Source organism: Penicillium verhagenii, assembly GCF_028828195.1.
Source record: "Penicillium verhagenii strain IBT 33310 chromosome Unknown utg000005l_segment0_segment0, whole genome shotgun sequence".
Taxonomy (NCBI): domain Eukaryota; kingdom Fungi; phylum Ascomycota; class Eurotiomycetes; order Eurotiales; family Aspergillaceae; genus Penicillium; species Penicillium verhagenii.
In genome coordinates, this window is record NW_026643169.1 from 2,354,378 (window position 1) to 2,378,805 (window position 24,428).

Sequence of the window (24,428 nt, forward strand, 5' to 3'; positions counted from 1 at the left end):
TTTGATATGATTGCAGAAATGGACCAGGTATATAAACTAGCTCAAGATCCGGGCTCAACTTCAACATCTCAGTCAAATTACAACTTTGCAACCGACCTCCAGCTCCAGCCATTATTTTTGAACTTTCTTGAACACACCGATCCTTTCTCAAGTTACAAAACCACGAACCATGAGCTCATCATCCGAAAGCACACCTACTCATATGGCTTCTGGTCAATCCCGCGCTTTAGCGCTCGACTTCAAATGGGGCAATTTCCATACCCTCGTCACCGAGTTTGATACAACGAACCCTGACCCACAACCACTCTACGACGTGTCCTGTGGGATGTTAGCACCTCACCTGAAGGTCAAATCCATACAGAAAGATCAACAAATTGGAACTGGCACTGTTCATGCAATCAGCATCAGTCCCGACTACTCGCTCCATGGATCTAAAGGTACCCTCCGCGCCAAGAGTCGATTGCGGACAATCTACACCCACATGTCCCACACATTTTCCGATACAGATAAGCCTGCGACGATGACATGGACAAGCAAAAGTGGCTTCACAACATGGGACTTTATCTGCTGCGACGAGAACCAGATACCCGTGGCCAAGTTTACCGCCAATGTGTGGGCGCTCAAGAAAGTCGCCAAGATCGAGATCATGGGGCCAAAGGCCTATGATTCTGCGGCTCTTGACGAGATAGTCACCGTTGGGATGACGTTGTATTACTGCATGTATCTTCGTATCAACAATCCTCTTAATCTTGTTGGCTCTGCATTTATGCGGACGGGAAAGGAGGCGCAAATTGAGGCACCGCGGCCGCAACCTGTTCAATGAAAACTTATAGATTGAGAGGATGTAAGGTCGTGTTCTTGTGCTTGTTATTCTTATATTCTCTTTTTTATTCTTTTTATTTTGTGTGCATAGTGTTCGAAGCTACATGGCCAATTAGAAATTTGAGGCAAACATTTGAACATTTGGACCAACAGCTGAAAGACAAACATTCGGTATTGAAACATTGAAGGGACTTTGTAATTGAAATGTGCCAGACTCAGTGACGGCTGTATAATGCCTCATCAAAGGTATATCTAGCGCTTATTTTACAAAGGTCGGAGGACTCAAGACAATCTTGGAATCGATCTCAATAGAGAATGACAGCAGGTTTGATGTAATGCCACATCTATCCCATCCAGATGTCCATTTAAAATATAGCACCCATCAAAGAGGACAAGTATTCCCGGCATCCACCCACCCCGTCAACCGGTTCGCAATATCCGAAGCATAGCACGGTGTCGCACCGGGGGCGCCGAGATCATTTGATGAAGGGATAGAGCCGGCATTGTAGATTCTTGCCGCGCCGTAGAACGCTTGAGCATCACTGTACCCAGTCAGGTTGATGCAGTTTGCCAGACCATCACCGGAAGATGTTCCACCCGCTAGTTATAGAAAGAATTGGTTAAATCACAGATAGAACGCTCTGGTAGCCTGGAATACTCACTTCCATCAGCAATCATCTGATCAATCTCCGAGTTTGGACAGGGGTTTTGCACGTTGTTGTTATCATTGCAAGTCCCAGTGCCATCGTGGGATTGCATCAGTCCAGGGTTACGAACGGAGCCGTAGGTCGAAGGAGCGCGCACACATCCCCCAGATTCTTGCATGATGACCGCCAGGATCAGGCGGTGGTCCACATAAGTTGCAGCGGCCTGGGCCTCGATTGCGTTCCAGATTTCTCCCACTTCGGGGCCGGAGTTGTCGGCCTCACCCCACCATCCACAAGAGGAGAACATAGTGTTCTTGTTGTTGTTGAACCTGCACCATCCCACCGTTAGAGGATTTGTAGAAAAATTAGATAATAAATCAAGGGAATCTTACATGTCGATGAACGAGACCCTTCACACAGTCATATGTCAGTATGGTTTAATCTATAGTCGGATGAGGGTACTCACCATTGACTTTTCGCTGGCCACCCGGCTGCCACCGATCCATCACCACTGTAGAATTTGTAGCTGTCCGTACCAGACCCAATGCCGTCGTAGTCATTGACAGTGTAGACCGCATTGTCATTATCGACATGCTCGCCAGGGGTGGCATACGCCAAGCCAGTCAAAACAGTGACAGCACTGATATAAAAGAAATAATTGCTGAGCATTTTGGAATTTAGATAAAAATGAATGACTTGGATATGTCGACCTGCAGCACACCAGAACTGTGAATGTTGGGAGGAAATGTAAATATGGACATGGTAGTCAATGAATCCCTATTTATAATATTGAAAAATTACTACTAGTATGTATTCCCTCAAAGGCTTAAACAGCTCGGCATCTACATAACCAACAGTTGACTCTGCCTCATGTAACAACGGCATGGGATTCAATACTACGTACTATAAAAAATGTAGTCTAACTACGCTACTGGAGCGCCACTTGTATGAGAATTAGACCCTTTTTACTCCTATCTTTCTCAAAGGATAATTTCCCAAATTGCCTTTCTTTCAATTATGGGACCGGATTTAACTATGTGTTTCTGCAGACATTTGAGTTCCCCCATGGCTATAGACTTCCATATACAGGATTGCTTTTGGGAAGAACTACATTCTCCAGCAGTGCAGATCTATCAACGAGAAAGTATTAAGCAAAGATGCTCGGTATAACCAAGCAATGTAGATCTTCAGTTAGGTTTTTTTTTTTTTTTTTTTAAATATTAATCTTGATCGATGTGTATTATTTCGTATGTAGCGAGCCCCATTAAAAACCGTACACTCTGTGTCGACTCCTGGTAAGTTTCATCATCAGCTGGAAACAGAAAGTAAATTTTGTACATGCACATGTGCACATCTGCGAATAACACCTACGCATATTCGGCGCTTGTCAGCATTGTTCTTCCATAATCCTTATGCCTGGAAAAGCCTCTTAACCCATTGTCGTTTTCAACTACTTGCCCCCAAAGCATTGTATCTAGATTAGTAGGCTGTTATATCAACATCAAATCGGCTTTACTGTACATGTATTCTCTGGTATTGAAAACAGATTCTACAATAAGATCTACTCTATATAGTTGTACTTCATAGTTGGCGTTTTTTAATTTCGAGTTTTTAATTTTATTAAATCTTTTTGGCAGGTTTTTTGTGGTTTTTTTTTTTTCGAGTTAATCCAAGGTATGATCTAATTCCCTTAGAGTTGCAGTCTAGATGACTACCAGTTGACTAGTATCGTCGGGATTTCCTCTTTGGCTCGTTCTCGTATGCAAAACAATTGACAGGATCCACTATACTAGTCACTAGTCTCCGACTTCCCTCCACTCAAAGTTAGCCCCGAGTACGCCGAATGCGACGTTCGGGGTTGGCAGGTGGGGCCCATTTTACCCTGATGATCAGGGCTCGAACCAGTGCTCTCTAAGGCTTAAGTTAAGTTTATTCGGTGAATCTTCTGGAAAAGCTGAAACAAAATTGAGCGGCTGGTTGAATAGGGGGCATCGAACCCTTTGATCTCGCAAGGTGCAGTCGTTCCCATAAATCGGTCTGGGCTTTCGTTTCATGCCTAGGACTCAAAATTTAATAAAACGGTAGTATTTGCCGCCCGGGGCTCGAACCTATTGAGGTATAAGAACGGGATTTGTTATTTAATTCAAACCTGTAGAAAGATTCAAAGTTGATGAGGGTTTAAAATATCAACTTGTATTTTGTAGACGTGTATTAATCCTAAAATGAGTCTCATAGATGTTTTTGATTGTTGATTGTTGGGTGATTTAATGCATTGTGAATCATACAAATTCCAGACCCAGTCCAGCTGAGCTCTTTGCTGGGGCGCGCTAGAGTCGGCAGTTCCTGTTTCATGCCCTAATTTTTAAGTTGCTGAAGAACCTACTCCGCTTATAACAAATAAACCGTGCACTGTTTTGCTATGGAATGTAACATTCCCTTAAACACAAGCAATTTGATTATTGCGGCGGAGATATGTATGAGTCTTTCGACAGAAAGACCCCACAAATTAACTTCTTGTTATTTCAATGTTTCAACCACCTATGAGCGATCATCTCGCGAGGCTTTTGCCGGTCAGCTAGTCCGGCTGACGAGAGGATCCGTCCCGAATACCACTCCACAAGTGTACAGTATCGAGGTTTGCAGCTTTATGCAATCCTTTAATAGCCTTGAAGGCCCTTATCATGCTAGCCAGGGTGTCTGGGTGTTGACTAGTGTGTTTGCTTTGCTTTTTTTCTTTTTGACTGGATATCTCACCCATTGATGGCATATATGAATCGATATGTATCAATCAAGCCCTCTACTACGCACGAACCTGTGTTTTTTTTGCAGCACCTGATTGGCTGAGAGGCCCAAAGTGGGTCCAAAGAAAATGCCACAGCTGGGGACTCTGATTGACTTTAGGTGCAAATCAATCGCCGCGCGCAGACAACACTTGTTGGCTGTTACGTGCATCCTCTGATATTGAAGAAACGTGGCCCAGAGGCTCACATACTTTGAGATAGTATTACACAACCTTCTATGTGATCTCCTGACCATATTTGAGATGAAGAGAGGATTTAATTCTAATACCTGCACATGTGTATCATGGATGCCATTTTCCTAATTCAGCCAAGTGCGACACTAGTCGGATCTAGGGGATATCTCCGACTCTTCGTGATGACTTTCCATTGTAGGATTTTCTTCTAGACTGTAGATTGCTGGGTTTTACTCTAATGCAACCGTACCTGCATGGCTGATACTGCAAGGCTGATTGGATAAGGCCCTCGTTTCAGTTGCAAAAGATCGATGCTACCTAATAGTACTAGCAATAGAGATTCAAATCTTAAAATCACTCATAAGCGCTTGTTCGAATTGAAGTATAATTACACATATGTGCGTAAAGATCTCAGCACTTGCGGTATACCTTGCTTATAAAAATTTCTCTTTAGCTTCTACCGATCATCCATTCTTATTTACATCTGAATACGGCATGGATGAGCCCACCCCGCTCGTAACAGACAAGACGCCTAGGAGCTATCCAAGACTGATCCTCCAAAAAGAACAATGAAATTTTCTCTTGGTAAATTCATTTTCTATTCGAATGGTTTCGGTTATTGCAATTCACCTCAAAACTAAGAGCTCAATCGATAAAAATATGGAAAGACAAGATGGGGGAAAACGCCTAGGCTAGGCCCAGCTGCTTGACTTCAATGTCGATAATCTGAGGGATATAACCGAACAGAGTCTACAGACCCCCCGCACCAGAGCCGAATATTGATGGCTTCCGGAGAATTCAATCGAACCCGTCATTTTTTAAAAAATGCTTATCTCTTAGACTACACTATGAACTATGCACACAAGCTCATAACGGAGCTCGCAAAGTCTGACGCGGATCTCACTACGTCCAGAAAATTTCCAATGATCAAGTGAGCCCGCTCCTTCTTTCCTCCTTCTAATTTCTCCAGATTTATTCCCATCTTTTCTTTAAAATAAAGCACATTCGTCGCATAGCACACATAATAATAGCTTTTACATCCACTGGCGTCTGGAAGTCCCTCCGCGTATCTCTCCGGGATAGGCCGCTCGCTCTCTGTGATTCCTCTACGCTCCCGAGCTGACCCGGAATGTGACCTATAATGATACAGTAATATGGAACAAGGGGTGAATTTCTCTACTATGGATATATCCAGGGAACAGAGAGAAGACGCGTAAGCATACTTATCATTTGGCTTGAGAACCATCTCCTCTTCCCCCTCATCCTTCCAATTATCTTTATATCTTCACCTTGTGTCTATCTCGTCGTTATGTACTCGGCCGGTTAGCCGCATGCGGACCGGACCGTGGCGGGTCCAGCGGGTCCCAAAATTAACCCTAACTCCGCACGGACTGTATTTTGAGCTCCGCAAAATTCGCGTCGGCCAACGTGCAGGCGCTAACCAGTGAGAGCTGGAGGCTGAGCCTGGAGCAAACAAGTTCAGCAGCCAGGGAGGCAGCGACAGTCACATGCCGCGTGGAAAAGCTTTCCGGCTAACTAACGACAATGTTTGAACCCTACACTTCTCCCGTCGCCAGATCTGTTATGTATTTATTGTTGATGATCTAGAAGTCTCTTCATCAGGACTTTTTCAGCCTCATACTTGAACAACTGTGATTCAACCAATTGTACGTCTGTCATCCCCACCCACAATGCAGCCCACCCTGGAGGCCGACGCCCGCCACAAGATCATCGAGAGCTTCTTCCCAAACCCAGACGAGTACGCTGCAATCTACGAAGACCTACACGAGCACCCCGAGCTGCCATGCCAGGAGGAACGTACCGCCTCCGTGGTCGCGTCCCGCCTCATATCCCTGGGCTTCTCCGTCCAGCAGCAGATCGGCGGCCACGGCGTCGTTGGCCTACTGACCAACGGACCCGGAGCCAACGTTCTCCTGCGCTCGGAGCTCGACGCCCTCCCAATCAGCGAGGCGACGGGTCTATCCTACGCAAGCAAAGCCGAGCAGGTGGATGCTGACGGTGTTAAAAAGGGCGTCATGCATGCCTGCGCCCATGATATGCACATGGCATGTCTCCTGGGTGCTGCGGAGCTCCTGAAAAGTGCGCGCGCCCTATGGTCCGGCACACTGATCATCATCTTCCAGCCAAACGAGGAAAGATTGCTCGGCGCAAAGGCCATGATCGAGGACGGCCTATTCGACAAGATCCCGCTGCCCAGCGTATGCTTGGCGCAGCACTGTGTGCCCACCAAGAGCGGCACGGTCGCGGTCAAGTCTGGCCGCGTACTGGGGCTATTGGACTCGCTGACGGTGCGAGTTTACGGGCGTGGCGCGCACGGGGCTACCCCGCAGCTTGCTATTGATCCGATCGTGCTGGCAGCGAGTATTCTTACCCGGCTGCAGACGGTTGTGGGGCGCGAGATGGATCCCAAGGAGCCTGTTGTTGTTGGTTGTGGGATGATTCGTGCGGGGACGGACGCGAGCATTATTCCTGATTTTGCGGATTTTACTCTTGATGTGCGTAGCTTTTCGGAGACGGCGCAGAAGAATGCTAGGGCTGCTGTTGAGAGAATTATACACAAGGAGTGTGAGGCTTCTGGGGCGACGAGGGCGCCGCTGATTAGGGCCGCGGTTAGCAGTCCGGCTATTGACAATGACGAGGTCGCTACGGCGAGATTTACGAGGACGTTGCAGGCTTATTATGGTAGTCGAACGGCTGAGGTGGTGCAAGAGATGCCACCGGACATTGTTGCGGATGACTTTGTGCTTCTCGGGTTGCCGCCTGGGAAACAGCCTATTCCGTATGTTTACTGGAACATTGGGGTGGCAGATCCGGAGACATGGGACAAGGCAAACCGCGAGGGCAAGCTGTGGGATTTGCCACCGACGCATAGTGCCACCTATGCGCCGGTGATTGAGCCTACTTTGCGAACAGGAATTGAGGCAATGACTCTCTCTGCCCTGACATTCCTCGATTTGGAAATTAAGACATAGCCAGCATTGCACTATATAGTGGACAGTGTTCTTCCAATATACAAGTCAGCCAGTTAAAAGCGCTCAAGGCTGGTTCAATATGAAATTTTGTCCCCATTCCACCGGAGGTAACTGCCTGAGAGGTCAATGTTCGCTCCTTCAATGATCTTCACCATTCCTTCAATAGACGCCCCCATACCAGTAGTCCCCTCCCACCGACTAAATCCTGTCGGAACATCCCCGGGATCCAGCGCCAACACAGTCATGTTAAGGTTTTTCGCTTTCAACTCATAACAGGCAATTGTCCAGACATATTGAGCTCCCAAGGGACTTCCAGCCTTAGCGAAGTCTCAAATACTCGAGTGTCTTGGATCCCACCAGCCTCGCAATTCATGACACAGGGAGAGCTGTGCTCACCACATGCAGATTGCCAGGAACTTTTGAACACAGACAAAGCACTTAGTGATCTTTGCGTCGAGAGCGTGAGCTTGTTCATGAACACGCCATGTTAAAAGAGTCGCAGAATGCTGTTGAACAAGCAGACGACCAGAAGCGGTTGACAATCTTGGCCTACTTGTTTCTGCCAATCTCAATAGTGACATCTGTCTTTGGCATGAATGTCAAACAGTTCGGAACCGGTTCTCAAAATATTTGGATTATAGCCTCTAACTCGCCATCCTGAACACTCAAGTGCTCAAATACGTAGCCCTGGCATTTTCGCCACCTTGTGTGTTGTTCCCCCATACCAGCTATCCTTTTGCGTCCTTACGCGACGGTTCTGTTCCCAAATCTCCTCGGCAGTGTACCCGTACCAATTTTTCACCTCTCGCCATATCCTCTCCGACTCACCATCCGAGAGCCCACGAAGCAGTACGATTGCATCCTTATTGATAACACGTGCCCCGGCCAGATAGTGCATTGGAGTATTTAAGTCCGAGTCCTGGAATGCTAAATATGGTTCAAATCCCTTAGACAGGAGATACCTTAGCAAATCCATTTGAGCCGGAAATTCCAACTCGCACAGATGCACTGAGGATGGACCTTTGTGCTTACACCGGAGATTATAGATGGATTCACGCGTCTTGGATGCGTGGTGCTGAATCATGGACGACATATAGGCAATATGAAGAAGTGTGTGCCCTGCAGCAGTTGCACCAGCATATTCAAGGGGAACACTCCGCTCAACGCGCTGTAAAGCTTGTAAGGAATGTGCTGTCGCCACATGTAAAATGTGGACAAGGAGGTATGGGGTGCGGATAGTGAAGTCAATGCGTGGGTCATTCGCTAGAGCCTCGTACGCCGTTTCATTCCAAGTTTCACATTGGATGAAAGTTGCCATTAGAGGGGTGATGCTGGTACATATGTTCCAGATGTCCCCAGCGGAAGGACATTCGGGTTGAAGCCAGCTCGAAGTAGATGATGAAGTATATCTATGCCCTTACTTGTACTTGAGATTGCTGTATGAATTAGAGAGGAGAGGGCCAGTGACGAGGGTGTTGGTGGCTCTGGTATGTCTAGTAGAGCAGGAAAAGCTACCCAGAACAAGCAATCTGCATCCGTAGCAAGAAGTTGGTCCATGATTGGGAGAAGTCCCGACCCGGCCGCAATAACCAGCGGATGTCCAAAATTCGGATAGTCATCATAAAGGTAAGATGGTGCTTCTCCTTTCCAGAATTCCAGCAACAGTCGCGAACCTACTTCTGTTTCGGTAATATGAACCGTCTGCTGTCTTGGGATATCAGCCAAAATTTGCGCTCTTGAGTAATCGTCCCAGAGATTATTGAGGTCGATTTTCGTTCGGAAGCGAAGGAACAGCGCCTGCCAGGTCTCGAATGCTGAGATTTGGTATCCGTCTGAGTTTGCTCCTAGTTTCAGCAGTAGTTCAACGTTCCCTGGCGATTGGGCTCGAATCGCTGCTATCAGGGCACTGTAGGAATCTGGGAGAGGATGCCATGTCGCATAGTTGGGACTGTAAATGCAGTGTGTTTGGTTGCAAAACACGTCTTTTCTTTTCGACCAATATAGGGAATGCTCTGCATCCAGCAGACTCGGGGGTGGTTCGCTGGCAACGTCTTCTTGTTGTTGAAGGAAATGCAGCCATCCAGTTTCAAGATATTTGAGAAGCTCGTTTGGATTACCTAGCGCTGCGATTTCAAAAATTGCCGCTTTGCCTGCTTGGTTGCACTTGCATTCGACAATAGTGTTGCGATCGCCATTTGATGACCCCGATCGAAGTACGGAACGGCCTCCTGTCATCCTCAGCGAGCATCGACAAACGTAAAAATCCAAGGTAAGCAAAAGAAAAGGTACAAAATGGAAGTGCAAGTGGAAAATAGAGTGTGGTCATTGTTATTGGAAACTCCACATCACCCATAAGCAGTTTTGATTTGAGACGCTAACAGTCCCCCAATGGGATTCGTGATCGCTGATGATGATGGCCTATGCTACTATGGGCAGCCTCAGTCAGTCAAAAAAGCTCAATGCTGTAGATTTGGGTTATATAGCCAAAGTTTTCCCAACCTATCACAAGCCGGGCTAGCTCAATCGGTAGAGCGTAAGACTCTTAATCTTAAGGTTGCGGGTTCGACCCCCGCGTTCGGTTCTTTTTTTTTTTGTTAATTTTTTGTTTTTGATTTCTTCTATTGACAAAGATGACTGTGGCAATGATTATCACAAGTGAATTCCAATCTCTCTTCTCGCAGATTCCCTCACCACCTTTGTTTTGAGATAAATTCTCGCCGGTATTGGCAGAGGTAGCTGCATCTCCATTTCCACCCTCCGGCATCCACGACGCTATCGTGGCATTCACCGATAACAACAATAACTTCCAAGCCCACCAAATGTATGTATACTCTGCATATCACATTCCAGCTCGCTGCAAGGCTTATCGTTGTGGGTCTCATTTGCGCATATATTGGTGATACGACGTGAGAATGATGCCGAGAATGATGAAAGCTCTGCTCATTAGTTAACCTGAGTGTGTATACAGAGTGTTGTATAGTACGTATTGTTTATTCGGCAGCTGAGAAGCTAACAACCCTCGATGAGAGAAAAACTGGCACGATTTTCAGGGCTTATGTCCCAGTAGATGGCTCATGGTCGGCGAAAATGATCTTTGCAAAAGAATCAATCTACTCGGCTACACAAAAATGCCGGAATTGAAGCCAGCACTAAGCTGGTACTAAGCAAATTGATACCAAGTCAAAGAATACCAACAAGTTGAAGAAATACCCAACAAGTTGAAGAAGTACTAGGCAAAAAATTATTTTCGCTCAATTGCTTGACAACGAGGTAGACTTCTTTTCGTTTGCTGAGATGTCCTTCAGTGCTTCTCACAGTCATTTTACATCAATAACATTTCAAATGTTTGATCTATTAACAGGCTTGCACTGGGGAAGACATGCTTAACCAAATGCCCCATTGCAGTAGCTCCATGATGCCTAAAAAATGAAGTAAAACAAGTGAAAAATAAATACTAGTAAATAAATAGAGTCGTTTCATAAGCCATCTACTCTGGATGGCGTCGATAACAGAAGAGTGCCTCTTTCCAATTGGTCCTCTGTGGATCCCTGTCCACCAAGAAACTCGTGTTATCCGTGCACTACTTGAAACTCCGTATCTCATGATGTCTGATCAGTCGAAATCGAATTTCAAATTCGATATCGCGGCTCCTCCAAGCTGGTCATACGATCCAGGTGGTGTAATTATCGGGCACTTGATGCGCTATGCGCCCATTAACAGCCATCAAGCAACGGTGGAGGTGGCGCTTGTTGGTCGAGCGCTAGCCAAGCTGCATGCGGGACCAAGCAAAGGCGAGGGGGACGACGGTAGCTCGTCCACCTCTCAATATACCCTTTTGCGAGGCAAGCCCGAGATCATATTTCGAGGGCCAGTGCATCTTTCCGAAAGTAGTGCGCAACCATTAAGTTGGCCATTTTCAGTGCGTATCCCGACTGAGCCTGAAACATCAGTCAGAGAGGGCCACAAGCGGGGTGCGAGCTTCTTACCACTACGTGGGGATGACCCTTCTCATCATGTTCTCCCGGGAACCTTCAGCCTAGCAAAGACCAAGACAACGCGCCCTATTACGTGCAAGGTTGAATATTCCCTTGAAGCTACGCTGGAGTACCATGATGAGGGTCGCCAGATCTGCCGAGCGAGCTACCCAGTGACATTTCGGCATCCTGAAGGGAACGCCAGGAATTTCTACGATTTGAAAACGATCACAGCCCGATGCAGGGTGTCCAGCCAACGACTGCTTCCTGGCATGGAGAATGCTGATCTATCACTCAAGCAGAAGGCGTCCAAGTTCATTGGATCGTCTTCAGTGCCGGAGCTTCACTATGAGCTTGATCTTTCTCTACCGGTAGCCATCCGGATAGAGGATCCCAGGCCTTTTCCGGTGATGCTGGGCATCACAATGCTGCACATGGAGACCAGTTCTTGCATTCGAAGCGTGCCTCAAGATATCCAGATTAGTTCAATCAAGTTGACACTCAACTGCATTACTGGAATCCTTGTTGACCTGCATGGAAAGGTCTCTGTTGAAGCTATCAGGACTGGCCAGTTTCCGCCTGGAGAGCATATCGTTTCCCACACTCTCAAACTGAAAAGTGCTTTCCAAGATTTGGGTTATCCGTTGAAAATTAATACTGGGGCGGACGATGCACCTGTGCCCATCGGCGACATTTTTAGCCTTGGCCTTCGGTCGGGAGGTCTTATATCTGGAAGGAAGTATTTTGCCAATGCCAGTTGCGTTTGCCCGGATTTTACAACCTACAACATTGAGCACAGACATAGCTGGCGATGGCAAATTTTTTTGAATGTTGCTGGAGAGAACCATGAAATCAAGATTGATAACCCGGTGGAGGTGCTACGAGCAGCTTCGTGAGACTTGCAGACTTCCCAAGTAGGGATGCTACGTACATATGGCAATGTTGAATCAACTTTGAAGATCAATAACTGGGGTGTTTAATATTCGTGAGCTTCCAGCTTTGGAGCTTTGGAAGTTTTTGACCAGATACAATCCATTTCCAAGGCTTTATCGACAATTGATCCTTTCGCCATATGGACTAGTAATTTAGCTGTGGATGCTCTTGGTAAACCTTGGAGTTTCTGATATCAAGATCCACTATGTTGCGATTCTGAGCTAGAAATTCCTTGAACATATGCATAAAACCTCCTTCCTGTTTTGGTGAAAAGAGAGATGCAAAGACGTCATAGTATCAACGGAGACGTGAACTCCGAGACCCACCGAACAGGAAGATGGAGAATGTCAATTTGAAAAAGGGAAATGATTTACATTGATCGGAAAGGCATTCAAAAAATTTGGATTACTAATATCTATTGCGTGTGCCGGATCTACTCTAGAAGTTATCCTGTTCCGTATATTTCCAAAGGGGCCAAAAAAGGGTACATTGTTTTCACAGGTTGATTTCATATCTGTTGAACATTTGTACCTATTTGCCTCTTACTATTTATTATCAAGCTATTTAATTGGGGCTTGACCCAATGAGATAAAACCAACGGAATAAAGTTTGTGTAAATTAACCAGCCCAGTCACCTTTGGACTGAGCTCCAAGCCATCATTCCTGGACCGCTAAGCAAGCACTTTGTACCTTGTGGTCGTCGAATCAACCTGTTCGGGAACCCCACCAGGATTTATCGTACATACCATGTTGCACGGATCAAATGTAGTATCTGCAAAGCGCCCGCCTGGGCGCAGTCCTGATCATGTTCTGCATCGAACGGCCCAATGAACACGAGAAAAAAAGCCTTTTTGGGCACAGGGGGGCGAGTGGGTGGTGGTTCAGACCCCGAGCTGAACTATCGAGGGGTGATCGAGGGGGTCTGCGGTGTGTACATACCCGAGTCTGCTTTAGCGCGCAAGGCCCCGCAAGGAGCCTAAATTGTCCTGACATGGACCACCGGCAAGAGAGCGCTACTGCACACTACCAGAGCTGTACAATATGTAACGACCCGAAGCGAAAGTACATCGCTAAGAGTCAAGACGCCGCACGCCGTTTCTGTTCTGGGCCCTGGGGGGTAAAGAGAGACCATGGGGGGGGCCGCGCGGCCAATAAGCGCTTTCCTAGAGGTAACACAGACCACCTTTACCCCCTTGATGCTGGGGGGAGGGATCTGTGTGATCTTGCGCCTGATCGCCTTCTTGTTTTTTAAATTCTGTTCCCTTTTCCCCCCGCATGATGCTCGGCGCGGATGACCCAGGTAAGGACTCAAGGTGGAAAAGGGCATTGACTCCACCGCCACCAAATGTCCGGCTCTTCGGGCCCCACGTTAGACTTGGTGATTGGCGGAAGAGCCACGCCATGCGAGGGGCGGACACATGGCCCGCTCGACGCATAACCAATGAATGGACAGCGGCTAATGGGGAAATCCTCGATGAACTCCAGGCCCCCATTCTTCGTAAGTGAAAAGAGGAGCCAAGTTCCATGGGATACCGTGGGGGCTTCCGGGGTGAGGAGGAGGTTGAACCAATGGGCCATGACATAATGGGTCTTCTCCCCTCTTCTTGCGTTTTCTTTGTCTCTGTTTCTCCTCCGATATAGCCGGGTCGCACAAATTGAAGAAGATTGGGGAAGATTGGAATGGATTTGAAGATGCAGCTGTAAGAAAAGAAAAATCCGCGATTGGACAAGTACTTAGTACCTGCTTCGAGATCCACGTGGCTATAGTGTAAGAGACAAAGACACCTTTTGTTTTCTGGATGATTCTGTTGCATGCGCGATTAATTATCCAAAGTATAATATTGAAAATAATAAAAAAACAGAATAATATATCATAAAATATAAAAATAATCGTCAAAAAACTGGGTCACTTCTAATATCAGTAAACCGTTGTATATACGGAAAGCCGAGTACAACCCGTTATTTCGAAATAGATGAATTACTGAATCTACGATTACTGTACAGTCAGAACCAACGCCACTCCTTTCACTTCTTCCCTTTTCCCATTCCACTTTCAATCCTATTATTGACAACTTGAACCCTAACAAAAAAAAAGACAATAACATCTCTCGGCATTTTCTTATCCTTTTTGTCTTTTTGGTGGATTCTCCCGTTTTCCCCTCTTATCTGTGTCGGTAACGGAGGCCCCGTATGCGGTTCCTGCGTTTTAGGCCTGCTTTGGTGGCTTCCCCGGACACTCTCCGCGACTCAACGTGCTCGGCCTAAACTCTTTCCCCGAGTCATTCCCCAATCACTTACACCTCTTCTCTCAATCTATCCCTCAACATTTATCAATAGCTCACATCTGCGATCGGGTCTACTTCGACGTCTCCGGGACCCTCCATGCCGCCGAGTGCGATCGGCCAGACCACTTAAGCCATCGTCATGGGGATCTTCAACAGAGGCAACCGCAACAATGGGGTGAGGCTTGAAACCAACCTGCCGGCATCATCCCTTTCTGCCGGTGTCACAGCATCCTGCCGTGTGCTCGTGGGACGATTTAGATTGAGACGGTACAACTGACATTGCTTTCCCGCACAGGCTCCGAACACCCCTTCGCCCGCTCCGCCGAACCCCAAGAAGGACCCCCAAACACCGCAGATCAGCCCACTGGAGAAGAGGTTAAAGGACATGGGATCTATTCGAGTCGACGGAAGCGACAAGTTCTTTGGCATGGAAAATGTGAGTGCTCTGGTGGTTGGACTTCATCCCACTTGTCCCCGCCCTCCACCATACTGACCGGAAGTGGAACAGTACGGAAATACCTGCTACTGCAATTCAATCCTTCAATGCCTCTACTACTCCGTGCCATTTCGCGAGGCAGTAATTAATTACCCACAACGAACACCCGTCGAGAGCATTGAGGCGGCTCTCGCCAAGAACTTGCGGTTCCCAAACCCAAATGCGCACCTGGAGGCTGAGGCGCAAGCAGCCAAGCAGAAGGCCGCCGTACCCTCCGCGCGCCAGGCCGGTGTGACCCCCAATCAACCCCAGAAACCGGAAGACAAAGAATCGCCGGAATACAAGAAGAAAATCGCCCTGCAGACCCTTCCCATCCTCGAGACGAAGAATAATGCCACCAGTTATGGCATGTCGGAATCTCTCTTTACCTCGCTGAAGGACATTTTTGAGTCGCTAGTGGGCAGTCAATCACGTATCGGAATTATCCGACCGCAGCAGTTCTTGGATGTACTGCGCCGCGAGCATGAGATGTTCCGGACCGCTATGCACCAAGATGCGCACGAGTTTTTGAACCTCCTACTCAATGAAGTGGTATCGAATGTCGAAGCCGAGGCTACAAAGCAGAGTTTCGCAGAGAAGACGCTGCCGGGCGCAAGTGCAGATTCGCTGGGTATGACAGAAAGCGCTGGTTCGAAATCTCCGAACACGATTCGATGGGTCCACGAATTGTTCGAGGGTATTCTAACGTCCGAAACGAAATGTCTGACCTGCGAGAAAGTCTCTCAGCGAGATGAGGTATTTTTGGATCTTTCGGTAGATCTTGAACAGCATTCATCCGTAACATCTTGCCTACGGAAGTTCTCAGCCGAAGAAATGCTTTGCGAGAGGAATAAGTTCCACTGCGATAACTGTGGTGGTCTTCAGGAGGCAGAGAAGCGAATGAAGATCAAGCGCTTGCCTCGTGTGTTGGCTTTGCATCTGAAACGTTTCAAATATACCGAGGACTTGCAGCGACTACAAAAGCTGTTCCATCGAGTCGTCTACCCTTACCATCTACGTCTTTTCAACACGACCGATGATGCCGAAGATCCTGATCGACTTTATGAATTATACGCCGTTGTGGTTCATATTGGTGGAGGACCCTATCACGGTCATTATGTTGCGATCATCAAGACCGAGGATCGCGGTTGGTTGTTGTTTGACGACGAATTGGTGGAGCCAGTGGATAAGAACTATGTCCGCAACTTTTTCGGCGATCGCCCGGGCCTGGCCTGTGCGTACGTTCTATTTTACCAAGAGACGACCCTGGAGGCCGTCATGCGAGAACAGGCCCAGGAAGATCAAGCATCCACTGCGGCGGCAGCTGAAGCAGGTGCACAGGCTAATGGGTCTCTGACTCATGTACAAAGCGTGCCTGTAGATGACTCGCACAGACCAATCACGCTTAACAAAGTAACAACAGCGCCCGGTCAAATGCCTGTACATATCGAAGTTCCAGAGGCTGAGCCGACATCACCATTCCCACCTGTTGAACCTATCCAGCCCATCCAACCCGTCCAGCCCATCCAGTCTCCTCAGTCTCCTCAGTCTCCTCAGCCTCTTCAGCCTGTCCAGCCCGTTCATCTACCCGAGATTCTCACCCCACCGCCGATCCCTAATGAAAAAGCTCCTACTCTTAGTCCAAAGAAGAGCGATGCCCAGATACGGAAGGATAAGGCTCGAGAGGAAAAAGAGATGCGCGCAGCACAGAAGGTAGCCGAAAAAGCAGCCAAGGATGAACGGGAAAACAGAGAGAAGATGGAGAGAATTCAACGCAAGGAACTTGATCAGCAACGGCAAGCCCAGATAAAACAGGAGGCTGCTGATCTCGAAAAGGCCCTCAAAGCTAGCAGGGAAGCAAGCAAAGCGGACACGACTGATGTTGGAGCGGAGAATGGATCGCCTCGAGAAGGTTCCAGATTCAGCATATTCAGACGTAGCAGCCGCAGTTTGAGCAGCAGCCTTAGCAATCGTCTCAGCAAGGACAAGGAATCTCGAGTATCGACCTCAACTGCAGATACTACTCCGGCTCCAGTCCTCGAGGTACCGGCCCACGAGGAAGAACCGCTTCGGCCCCCCGTGCCTGCAAAGGACACATCGGATCTTTCCAGTTCATACACCTCCACACATACGGCACCATTCCCACCTACAGTCCCAGAAAAGCATGATCCTTACTACAACAGCAGCCATACCAACCTTCCTCCGCTCTCTACTTCTCCAACCTCCAATCATATCAACCACATCAACCAAATCAATAGCCCCAATGGCAACGGTAACGGCCATGGCATCGGTCACGGCAACAGCGGCAGCAACGGCAGCGCGGATAAATCCGGCGTTGGCCACACTCGATGGAGATCATTCAGCTTCAAAAAGTCTGCAGCGTCATGAATACGTGAATATGTATTTCGACTAGCGTTTTCATTTCTTGCATCTGCCAGCTTCCGGTCGAGTCTACTCGGAGATACCCCAACTATCTTGCACATATAAGTAATCCCATTTGCTTTCGGCACATACCTTTTCGTGGATGTATCATTATTTTTGATCTCATGATATCCAATTTGTCACATCGTTTCCGCCTCATTTCCCCACTGGATAATCCTAATGCGGGATCGGTTTCACCACCAAGTCTTTTCAGACTCCCTCCATCTTGATCAAGGCCTTGCACCCCAATTTTGACTGAATCTTGATTTGTTGATTTGTTTACCTTTGTTTTTTTGTTTTTGTTTTTTTCTGCGCCTGCTTCTATTCATGGCTGCTGCTTTATGTACGATGTACGGCGGCATGATATTGACACCGATGGGGGTCCATCCCATCTGGCGCAAAAATTGGCGTTTGGCTTTTATTTGCAATGCTGGCAAGCATGGAAAGTGGGATTTGTTTATCTGGCGTTTTTGTCGTTCTGGCCTAACAAGTTCTATTTGATGCATATCTTGCTTAGGTCTATTTTGCTAGTGTTTACCATTTATCTCGTTGTGAAGGACGACTCCTACAATATTCCCGATCTTTTTGTCCAGTATCAGTATTTCATGTACTACTTACTACATTCACCTATGTTAATCGTACCCGTCCAATTACGGATTGAGGCGTCCTAGTTATCATTGGAGTGAAACTTCATGTCGGTTTTTTTATGAGTGAGACCTCTCGGTAATGTGTGTTTCCATTCGGTGCATATAAATTTTTCTACAGCGATCCACCCCTCGTCCCTTGGGCCTCTCTTCTCTGGACCTTGGCTGGCAAGCGAGGAAGGGTGCTCGTTAAGCTAGATTCGAACAGTACGACTATGAAAGTCAACTGGCCAGCTCCAAGCCTCAAAATCGGGGAACTAGTATGTCTGAAACGCATGAAAATAATTTTATTCAACTCGTCAATCGGTATGGTATAAGGTTGGATGGTATCAGCCGAGAATCAGTTCGTAGACAATGATGACCGTGTTGATGACGATGAGAGGTACTGTTGTGGTTCGTTGTTGTTAGCCGTGTTCACTGAAGCTGCCGCGTCCGCCGCCCAGCCCCGTCCTCACAAGCAAGCCTAGCTAGCTTGTAGCTATATTAAGCCCAAGCTTGATCAAGACGGAGACAGGTCTCAAAAGAACGGGGATAGCGAGATATGCATTGTCTGGAAGCAGAGAGAAGGTTGAGGGTTGAACGTACTCCGCATCACTGTCCGCACACTGGCAATCAGGTTGATCGACTTCGCCTTAACGCTGGTGTTGTCTTGGGTCGCGCCGAAGCTCGGCTCAGCCTGTGTTCGGCCCCATCCGACTAGAGATCCTGAGTGTAAGCCTTTATTGTGATCCAAATTGGAAGTACCCCCTTGGGAGAGAATTTGTGTTTTGCGCGAAGGAAGGGAAGGGGAGACGTACTGCGAGCCAGGAAGCGGTCCTCGGATAGGACGGCGATAGCGTTGATGAGGAGGACGATGGCTAGGAATTTAAATGTCAGCAATGAGCCAGAGAGCTTTCTTAAATGGGCACATACCGTAGACCAAGTTGCCTAGACCGAAGAGCAACATTGTTGCGGGGAGGTGGGGGGTTTGAATGGGGTAGAGGGAGTTGGGAAAGTACAGTAATTAATTAAGGTGAGGTTTCGGGAAGCGCCAGATCTCCGGATCATCAACAACTTGTTCGCCGCAATTATGAGAAATGGTTAAGTCTGCGCCGCACAACGCACGGGGTGTTTGTATTGTAGCTTTTACTAATACTTTGTACAGGACTCGTGTTCTCGGGGCTCGTATTCCTGCTCGCTTCGTTGATTCTTCTTCATATCCTCGTTGCGCCTTATACTAAGGTTGAGGAGTCCTTCCATATCCAAGCCGTCCATGACATCTTGGAGCATGGCTTCCCAATCACCGAGCTAGGCGCCGAGCGCTCTAATTATGATCACTTTGAATTTCCTGGCGCTGTCCCTCGGACTGCCGTTGGTGCTGTGGCACTCGCCAAGATATCACAGCTCGTACTTGCAGTGGACAGCCGAATCGACCGCCAGATCCTAGGTTAGTTATCATCTAGTGGGCGTCATCTTAACTTCACTGTACTGACAGTATAACAGCCCGAGCAATCCTGGGTCTCTACAATGCGTCCGCGCTAGCTACATTTGCATACGGGCTACGCCGCAGCTTCGGCCAGACCGTAGCAACATGGTACCTCCTCCTCCAGGCCAGCCAGTTCCACCTAATCTACTACGCGTCGCGGCCGTTGTCGAACATGTTCGCCTTCGGCCTGACAACAGTAGCACTACGCTACCAGCTCCCAGACAAAGTAGACAATTCCAAGCCGCACGCCCAAAGTGCATACCGGCTCTCGCTATGCCTCCTCACCATCGCGGGCGTCATCTTCCGCTCCGAGCTGGCGGTCCTAGTCGCAACGCAGACGCTGTACCTGCTCCTCAGCGGCCGGATCAAACTATTTAAAACCGCCATTCCAGCAGGCCTAGCCGGCCTCGCCATCGGCCTCCTCACAACCGTCTCAGTAGACTCGCTCTTCTGGCAACGCACCCCGCTCTGGCCCGAGCTCGAAGCCTTCATCTTCAACGTCGTCCACGGCCAATCCTCAGCCTGGGGAACAGAGCCCTGGTCCTTCTACTTTGCCAACGCTCTCCCTCGCATCCTGCTGAACCCGCTCACCTACCTCCTCGCCATCCCCGTTGCGCTTCGCCAGCCCGCGACTCGCAATTCGGCGCGAGCCTTGCTTGTCCCGTCGGTGTCCTTCGCCGCGCTGTACAGTTTCCAGCCGCACAAGGAGTGGCGCTTCATCGTCTACATCATCCCGGCTTTGACGGCTGCTGCTGCCCTTGGCGCGGCATACCTGTGGACACGCCGGTCTCGGTCGTTCTTCGCGCGTAACGCCTCCCGTCTTCTGGTCCTGTCCGCTTTCGCCTCATTCTTGTTGTCTAATCTTGTTCTGCTGCCCGCTTCCGCTGCGAATTATCCCGGTGGGAAAGCGTTGGAGGCTTTGCATGTCTACCAGGATCGGGAGACGGGTTCTGGCGAGGATGTCCATGTTTACCTCGGCAACCTTGTTTGTCAAACGGGTGTGACCCGTTTCCTGCAACGGCCGAGCACTGAGCGTGGACTCTGGGTGTATGATAAGACTGAGGATGAAGTCGTCAAGTCTACGGCCTCTTTCTGGGAAAAATTTGAGTATGTTCTAGTTGAGGCTTCTGCGGAGCCTGCATATATGGATGTGGATGAGATACATCTCCGGGACGCACTGCCTGGTTCGCAGTGGGAGACTGTCGATGTGATCGAGGGATTTGCGGGAATTTCGATCATTAGACCCGGGGAGCCGGCTGCGGGCAGCGCTGAGCGATGGGTTATGTCCCTGGTTGGTGGAGAGCGTGCTGTTGAGTTGTTTGAGTATGTTCGCGAGGCGGCGAGGAAGCTTCTACTCAAGGGCTGGTGGGTTGAGTTGAAGATGAAGCCTAGGGTCAAGGTTTTGAGGCGATCAAGAAGTTCTTTAGACATTTGATGGAGGCAGGTCCCCACGCTTTGGAAGAGCTTCTCCGAAGCAATTCATAATTTGAACGCAATTATTGACTTGCGTATAATATGACCATGGCAACAACCTTGAAAGCACCCAGGTCCATACTAGTAGGTCTTAAGTAAATCATGCATCCAAAAATGCATTCATTCTGGGATTTTTTTACGATATGCATATACTATGCACCAATAGGTCATAGCCGCGGCCATACATCAAAGGAGGTACATGCGAAACAGGGTATTATGTACTATCATGATAAATCTCCGCCCGGCCTCTCAAAGCCCAGACTTAAGTAAACATGGCGGTCGCAAATCACCTACAAACCACCAGGGGGTCCCTCCAACCTTGCCATACGAGACTCCAGCTCGCGGACCCAAGGCTCGACAGTCTCGACATTCGACCGCAGAACTGACTCGCCATGGCTCATCTTCTCCTCAACAGCCGCAAGGCCCTCGCGCCACTGCTCAATCTCCGAGGACATTTCTGCGTGTCTCTTTTCAAGCTCGTTAAGCGAGTCTGCCGCTTGCGCAGCGCCCGAATGACAGGCGCGCAGGGAGCGGAGACGCTCTAGGACACTAGGAAGAAGAGGGTGAAGGGACTGGATGGTCGGTAAGGTAGCGTATAGAGCGTGAATCTTGGCAGTGTGTTCATCGACAGCGGGGGAAGAGCCGTCAGCGCCTTGGGCAGCAGCATCATCTCCCGTGGAGGCAACGCGAGCTGTTTGTGAGGATTTGGCGGTATCGGCAGCGCGTTTGCGAGCTGAGGCTAGAGCCTCGGCGTCTGTCGTTAACTTGCGAACACGAGAAGAGAGCGCTTCGAGATGTGGAGTTGTCATTCCGGGCACGGCATTCGGTGCCCCAGATGCGGGGTTGGTGCCCACCAAGAGACCGGTCAGAGCACCGAGGTGAGAGGTCAATTGGTCGAGAGCGGGCAGAACGGGCTGCAGAGCAGGCTCATTGAACCCGTCTCCGACGAACGGGTTGGAGGCACTCGATATTCCCATTGATGCTTCTAGCAGGGCGAGCCGACTCTCAAATGCAGCCGCATGAGAAAGAATCCCAGCTGTGGGCAGAGCTGCCTGTGCAGCAGCTGCTGTGGGTCCATCAGGTTTGGATTGTAGTGATTTTTGAGCGCCCGCTTTGCTGGATGCTGATGAATCTGGTCCAAGTTTCTGGGCAAGCAAAGCTGCGGCCGAATAGGAGGCGTTGGGAACGCCCCGGGACGAAGCGTGCAGATTATCCAATGCGCGGCTCAGCTCAGCTACACCGTCACCCAAGTCTCCTCCCTCTTGGGAGGTTTCGGCGGGTGTGCTATCCACCACTGTCTTTTCTGATTCTGCCTTGTTCGCCATCTCCATCTTCAGATCCTCCACCTCTCGCCGCAAACGAGTAAGCCGTCGCTCAATCGATTCGTCCTCGCTGTCGCTCAAATCTCCGACCTCTTCGGTGCCGTCTTCGCGTCTCCGCCTTCGGCGTTGGCTCTTATCTTTGCTGCGGTATGCTTGTCTTTTCATTGCAATACTGTCCGAGAAATTGGTGTCGCGGGCGTCGACTGTAGCTCCCATGAAATGTGCGCGCGCCTGGTCGGCATTGACTGCCTCCCGGTCGATATCGGAGTTGAAACCGGCGTCATCGTGATCTGACTCTGTGCGTATGGTACCGGTCTATTCCCGCGATATTGTAAATTAGCTTGAGGTCATGTCGGTGTTCATTGCATATGTCGGACTCACTGGGACTGTGGACGCTTCATCGGTCAGGTCAGGGGTCTCGTAGATATCTGGAGCAGGGTCCTGGTTTCAATTAGTACAAGAAGCTTAAATAGTACCCAAATATTTTACGTACGAGATCTGGAAGACCGGCATATTTCTTGTTGAAAGCCATGACTGTGAGTTGGTGATGAAGGTCAACAACGCGATAACTATAGCTGCCCGCGATGGATAAGTAAAGTCCGCTTTTTGATGCCTTAAAGCCTTAGAAAAATGTATCCGTCCTGAAAAGCAAGGCATCAATGACATAACTTATTCAGCATGAGGCACGTGTCAGCCTCGGAAATAGCACATGCATGAGAAAGAGCGGTAAAGTATATATTTAGAGGGAAATATCAACCTGAGATTGTTCTTGTCATCCTTTTCTCTCTCACTGAAGTACCCTTGACTTCCACTATACCCCTGAATCCGTTGTCTCGGTTTCTCATCGACATAACATCAACCCGCTTTGCAATTGTTACCCCCCACGGTCCCACCACCCCGCATTCCTTAGCTCTACAGCTTCTACTACAACAAAATGGCTGCTCCCGCTGATATTACAATTAAGAACCTCAATGGGCAGTGGGTGATGGTATGTCTAAGCCATTGGAAGGCCACATAACCCCCCCCAAACCCCCGAAAACAAACAAATACTCTCCATTAGTCCATGAACTAACAAATTTGCCTTTGTGTAACAGGACGCAACCCTGTCCGACCCTACTGCCCCCATCCTAACTCTAGTAAGTGCTAATACCCCTGGCCTTTCTCAGGCGAAATTGCCAAAGTTTCACAACACAAGATCTGTACCCATGGCCTTATCACAAACACGACATGTCACATACCCTTGCAGTATGCATACATACTAGTGGAGGGAAACATGAACTAACGACCCTCTAGCAAGGCGTGAGCTGGTTCGTCCGCAAAGCTCTCCCCTACGCCACTGTGACTCTTCACGTGAACGAGTACACCGACTCCGAAGACCCACTTGTTTACCACATGGATGTCGATCAAGTCGTTACCGGTGGTATCCAGGGTACCAAGGAAGCGCGGAAGCTGGACTGGCAAGAGCGCAGCCATAAAGATACCATTTTTGGAACCATTAAAGGCCGCTCACGCATGTTCCGTGGAGCCAAGGGCGACGATGGCAAGACCCGCCCGGCTATTGATGTGCAGAGCAAGGTTGGAGGGTCTGAGGCCGATGCCAAGGTCCAGAAATTCCTGCGTGGTGAGATCCAGATTGATGGATCGGCCAGTGAGGGTTTCATCGTTGAGGGCGAAGGCGAAGAGTTTGGAGAAGGCGAGGGACTCTGGATGCAGAGTTATGTTGTGAACCAGGAAGTTGGGTGGACCGCTGAGCAGGTAAGCCTTTTATCTTGTTAAATTTTTCTTGTGGGTGGACTGCTAACTTTTCAGGTCTGGGGATTCGAAATTATTGGTGGCGAGCGACGTTACACTCGTCGCGTTGCTGTCGTCAAGGATGGGAAGTTTGAGTTGGGACGTCTAGTATACACTTTCAAGGAGCGACGGGCTAAAGAGTAAAGAAGAACTTTGGAAGCTGTATGCATTTAGCCTGATGCTAAAGGCAAGATATTTTGTTTTTATTT

At 48.7% G+C, this 24,428-nt stretch overlaps 10 protein-coding genes across 10 annotated transcripts; 6 read left to right on the plus strand and 4 right to left on the minus strand.

Moving 5' to 3' along the window:
* Positions 1-169: 169 nt before the first annotated feature.
* Positions 170-823, plus strand: N7466_004401 (uncharacterized protein; the record flags this gene model as incomplete). Its single annotated transcript, XM_057163798.1, has 1 exon — positions 170-823. The coding sequence occupies one exon, from the start codon at positions 170-172 to the stop codon at positions 821-823; it is 654 nt and encodes a 217-aa protein (XP_057022479.1).
* A 381-nt stretch (positions 824-1,204) lies between these two features.
* Positions 1,205-2,138, minus strand: N7466_004402 (uncharacterized protein; the record flags this gene model as incomplete). The annotated part of the gene is made up of 4 exons (XM_057163799.1): positions 1,205-1,422; positions 1,485-1,798; positions 1,862-1,879; positions 1,936-2,138. 4 exons carry the CDS (start codon positions 2,136-2,138, stop codon positions 1,205-1,207), a joined length of 753 nt encoding a protein of 250 aa, XP_057022480.1.
* A 3,996-nt stretch (positions 2,139-6,134) lies between these two features.
* On the plus strand, positions 6,135-7,436 carry N7466_004403 (uncharacterized protein; the record flags this gene model as incomplete). The annotated part of the gene is made up of 1 exon (XM_057163800.1): positions 6,135-7,436. One exon carries the CDS (start codon positions 6,135-6,137, stop codon positions 7,434-7,436), a length of 1,302 nt encoding a protein of 433 aa, XP_057022481.1.
* Positions 7,437-8,109: 673 nt separating this feature from the next.
* Positions 8,110-9,671, minus strand: N7466_004404 (uncharacterized protein; the record flags this gene model as incomplete). The annotated part of the gene is made up of 2 exons (XM_057163801.1): positions 8,110-8,821; positions 8,905-9,671. 2 exons carry the CDS (start codon positions 9,669-9,671, stop codon positions 8,110-8,112), a joined length of 1,479 nt encoding a protein of 492 aa, XP_057022482.1.
* A 1,369-nt stretch (positions 9,672-11,040) lies between these two features.
* On the plus strand, positions 11,041-12,306 carry N7466_004405 (uncharacterized protein; the record flags this gene model as incomplete). Its single annotated transcript, XM_057163802.1, has 1 exon — positions 11,041-12,306. One exon carries the CDS (start codon positions 11,041-11,043, stop codon positions 12,304-12,306), a length of 1,266 nt encoding a protein of 421 aa, XP_057022483.1.
* A 2,461-nt stretch (positions 12,307-14,767) lies between these two features.
* Positions 14,768-17,491, plus strand: creB (uncharacterized protein; the record flags this gene model as incomplete). Its single annotated transcript, XM_057163803.1, has 3 exons — positions 14,768-14,872; positions 14,924-15,064; positions 15,137-17,491. The coding sequence occupies 3 exons, from the start codon at positions 14,768-14,770 to the stop codon at positions 17,489-17,491; spliced, it is 2,601 nt and encodes an 866-aa protein (XP_057022484.1).
* Positions 17,492-18,497: 1,006 nt separating this feature from the next.
* Positions 18,498-19,114, minus strand: N7466_004407 (YOS1 family protein; the record flags this gene model as incomplete). Its single annotated transcript, XM_057163804.1, has 4 exons — positions 18,498-18,553; positions 18,754-18,864; positions 18,966-19,025; positions 19,081-19,114. The coding sequence occupies 4 exons, from the start codon at positions 19,112-19,114 to the stop codon at positions 18,498-18,500; spliced, it is 261 nt and encodes an 86-aa protein (XP_057022485.1).
* Positions 19,115-19,237: 123 nt separating this feature from the next.
* N7466_004408 (dolichyl-P-Man:Man(7)GlcNAc(2)-PP-dolichol alpha-1,6-mannosyltransferase) lies at positions 19,238-21,068 on the plus strand (the record flags this gene model as incomplete). Its single annotated transcript, XM_057163805.1, has 3 exons — positions 19,238-19,247; positions 19,313-19,594; positions 19,651-21,068. The coding sequence occupies 3 exons, from the start codon at positions 19,238-19,240 to the stop codon at positions 21,066-21,068; spliced, it is 1,710 nt and encodes a 569-aa protein (XP_057022486.1).
* A 328-nt stretch (positions 21,069-21,396) lies between these two features.
* N7466_004409 (uncharacterized protein) lies at positions 21,397-22,960 on the minus strand (the record flags this gene model as incomplete). Its single annotated transcript, XM_057163806.1, has 3 exons — positions 21,397-22,743; positions 22,810-22,869; positions 22,922-22,960. 3 exons carry the CDS (start codon positions 22,958-22,960, stop codon positions 21,397-21,399), a joined length of 1,446 nt encoding a protein of 481 aa, XP_057022487.1.
* Positions 22,961-23,362: 402 nt separating this feature from the next.
* Positions 23,363-24,363, plus strand: N7466_004410 (uncharacterized protein; the record flags this gene model as incomplete). Its single annotated transcript, XM_057163807.1, has 4 exons — positions 23,363-23,416; positions 23,523-23,564; positions 23,722-24,183; positions 24,238-24,363. The coding sequence occupies 4 exons, from the start codon at positions 23,363-23,365 to the stop codon at positions 24,361-24,363; spliced, it is 684 nt and encodes a 227-aa protein (XP_057022488.1).
* Between the last annotated feature and the right edge of the window lie 65 nt (positions 24,364-24,428).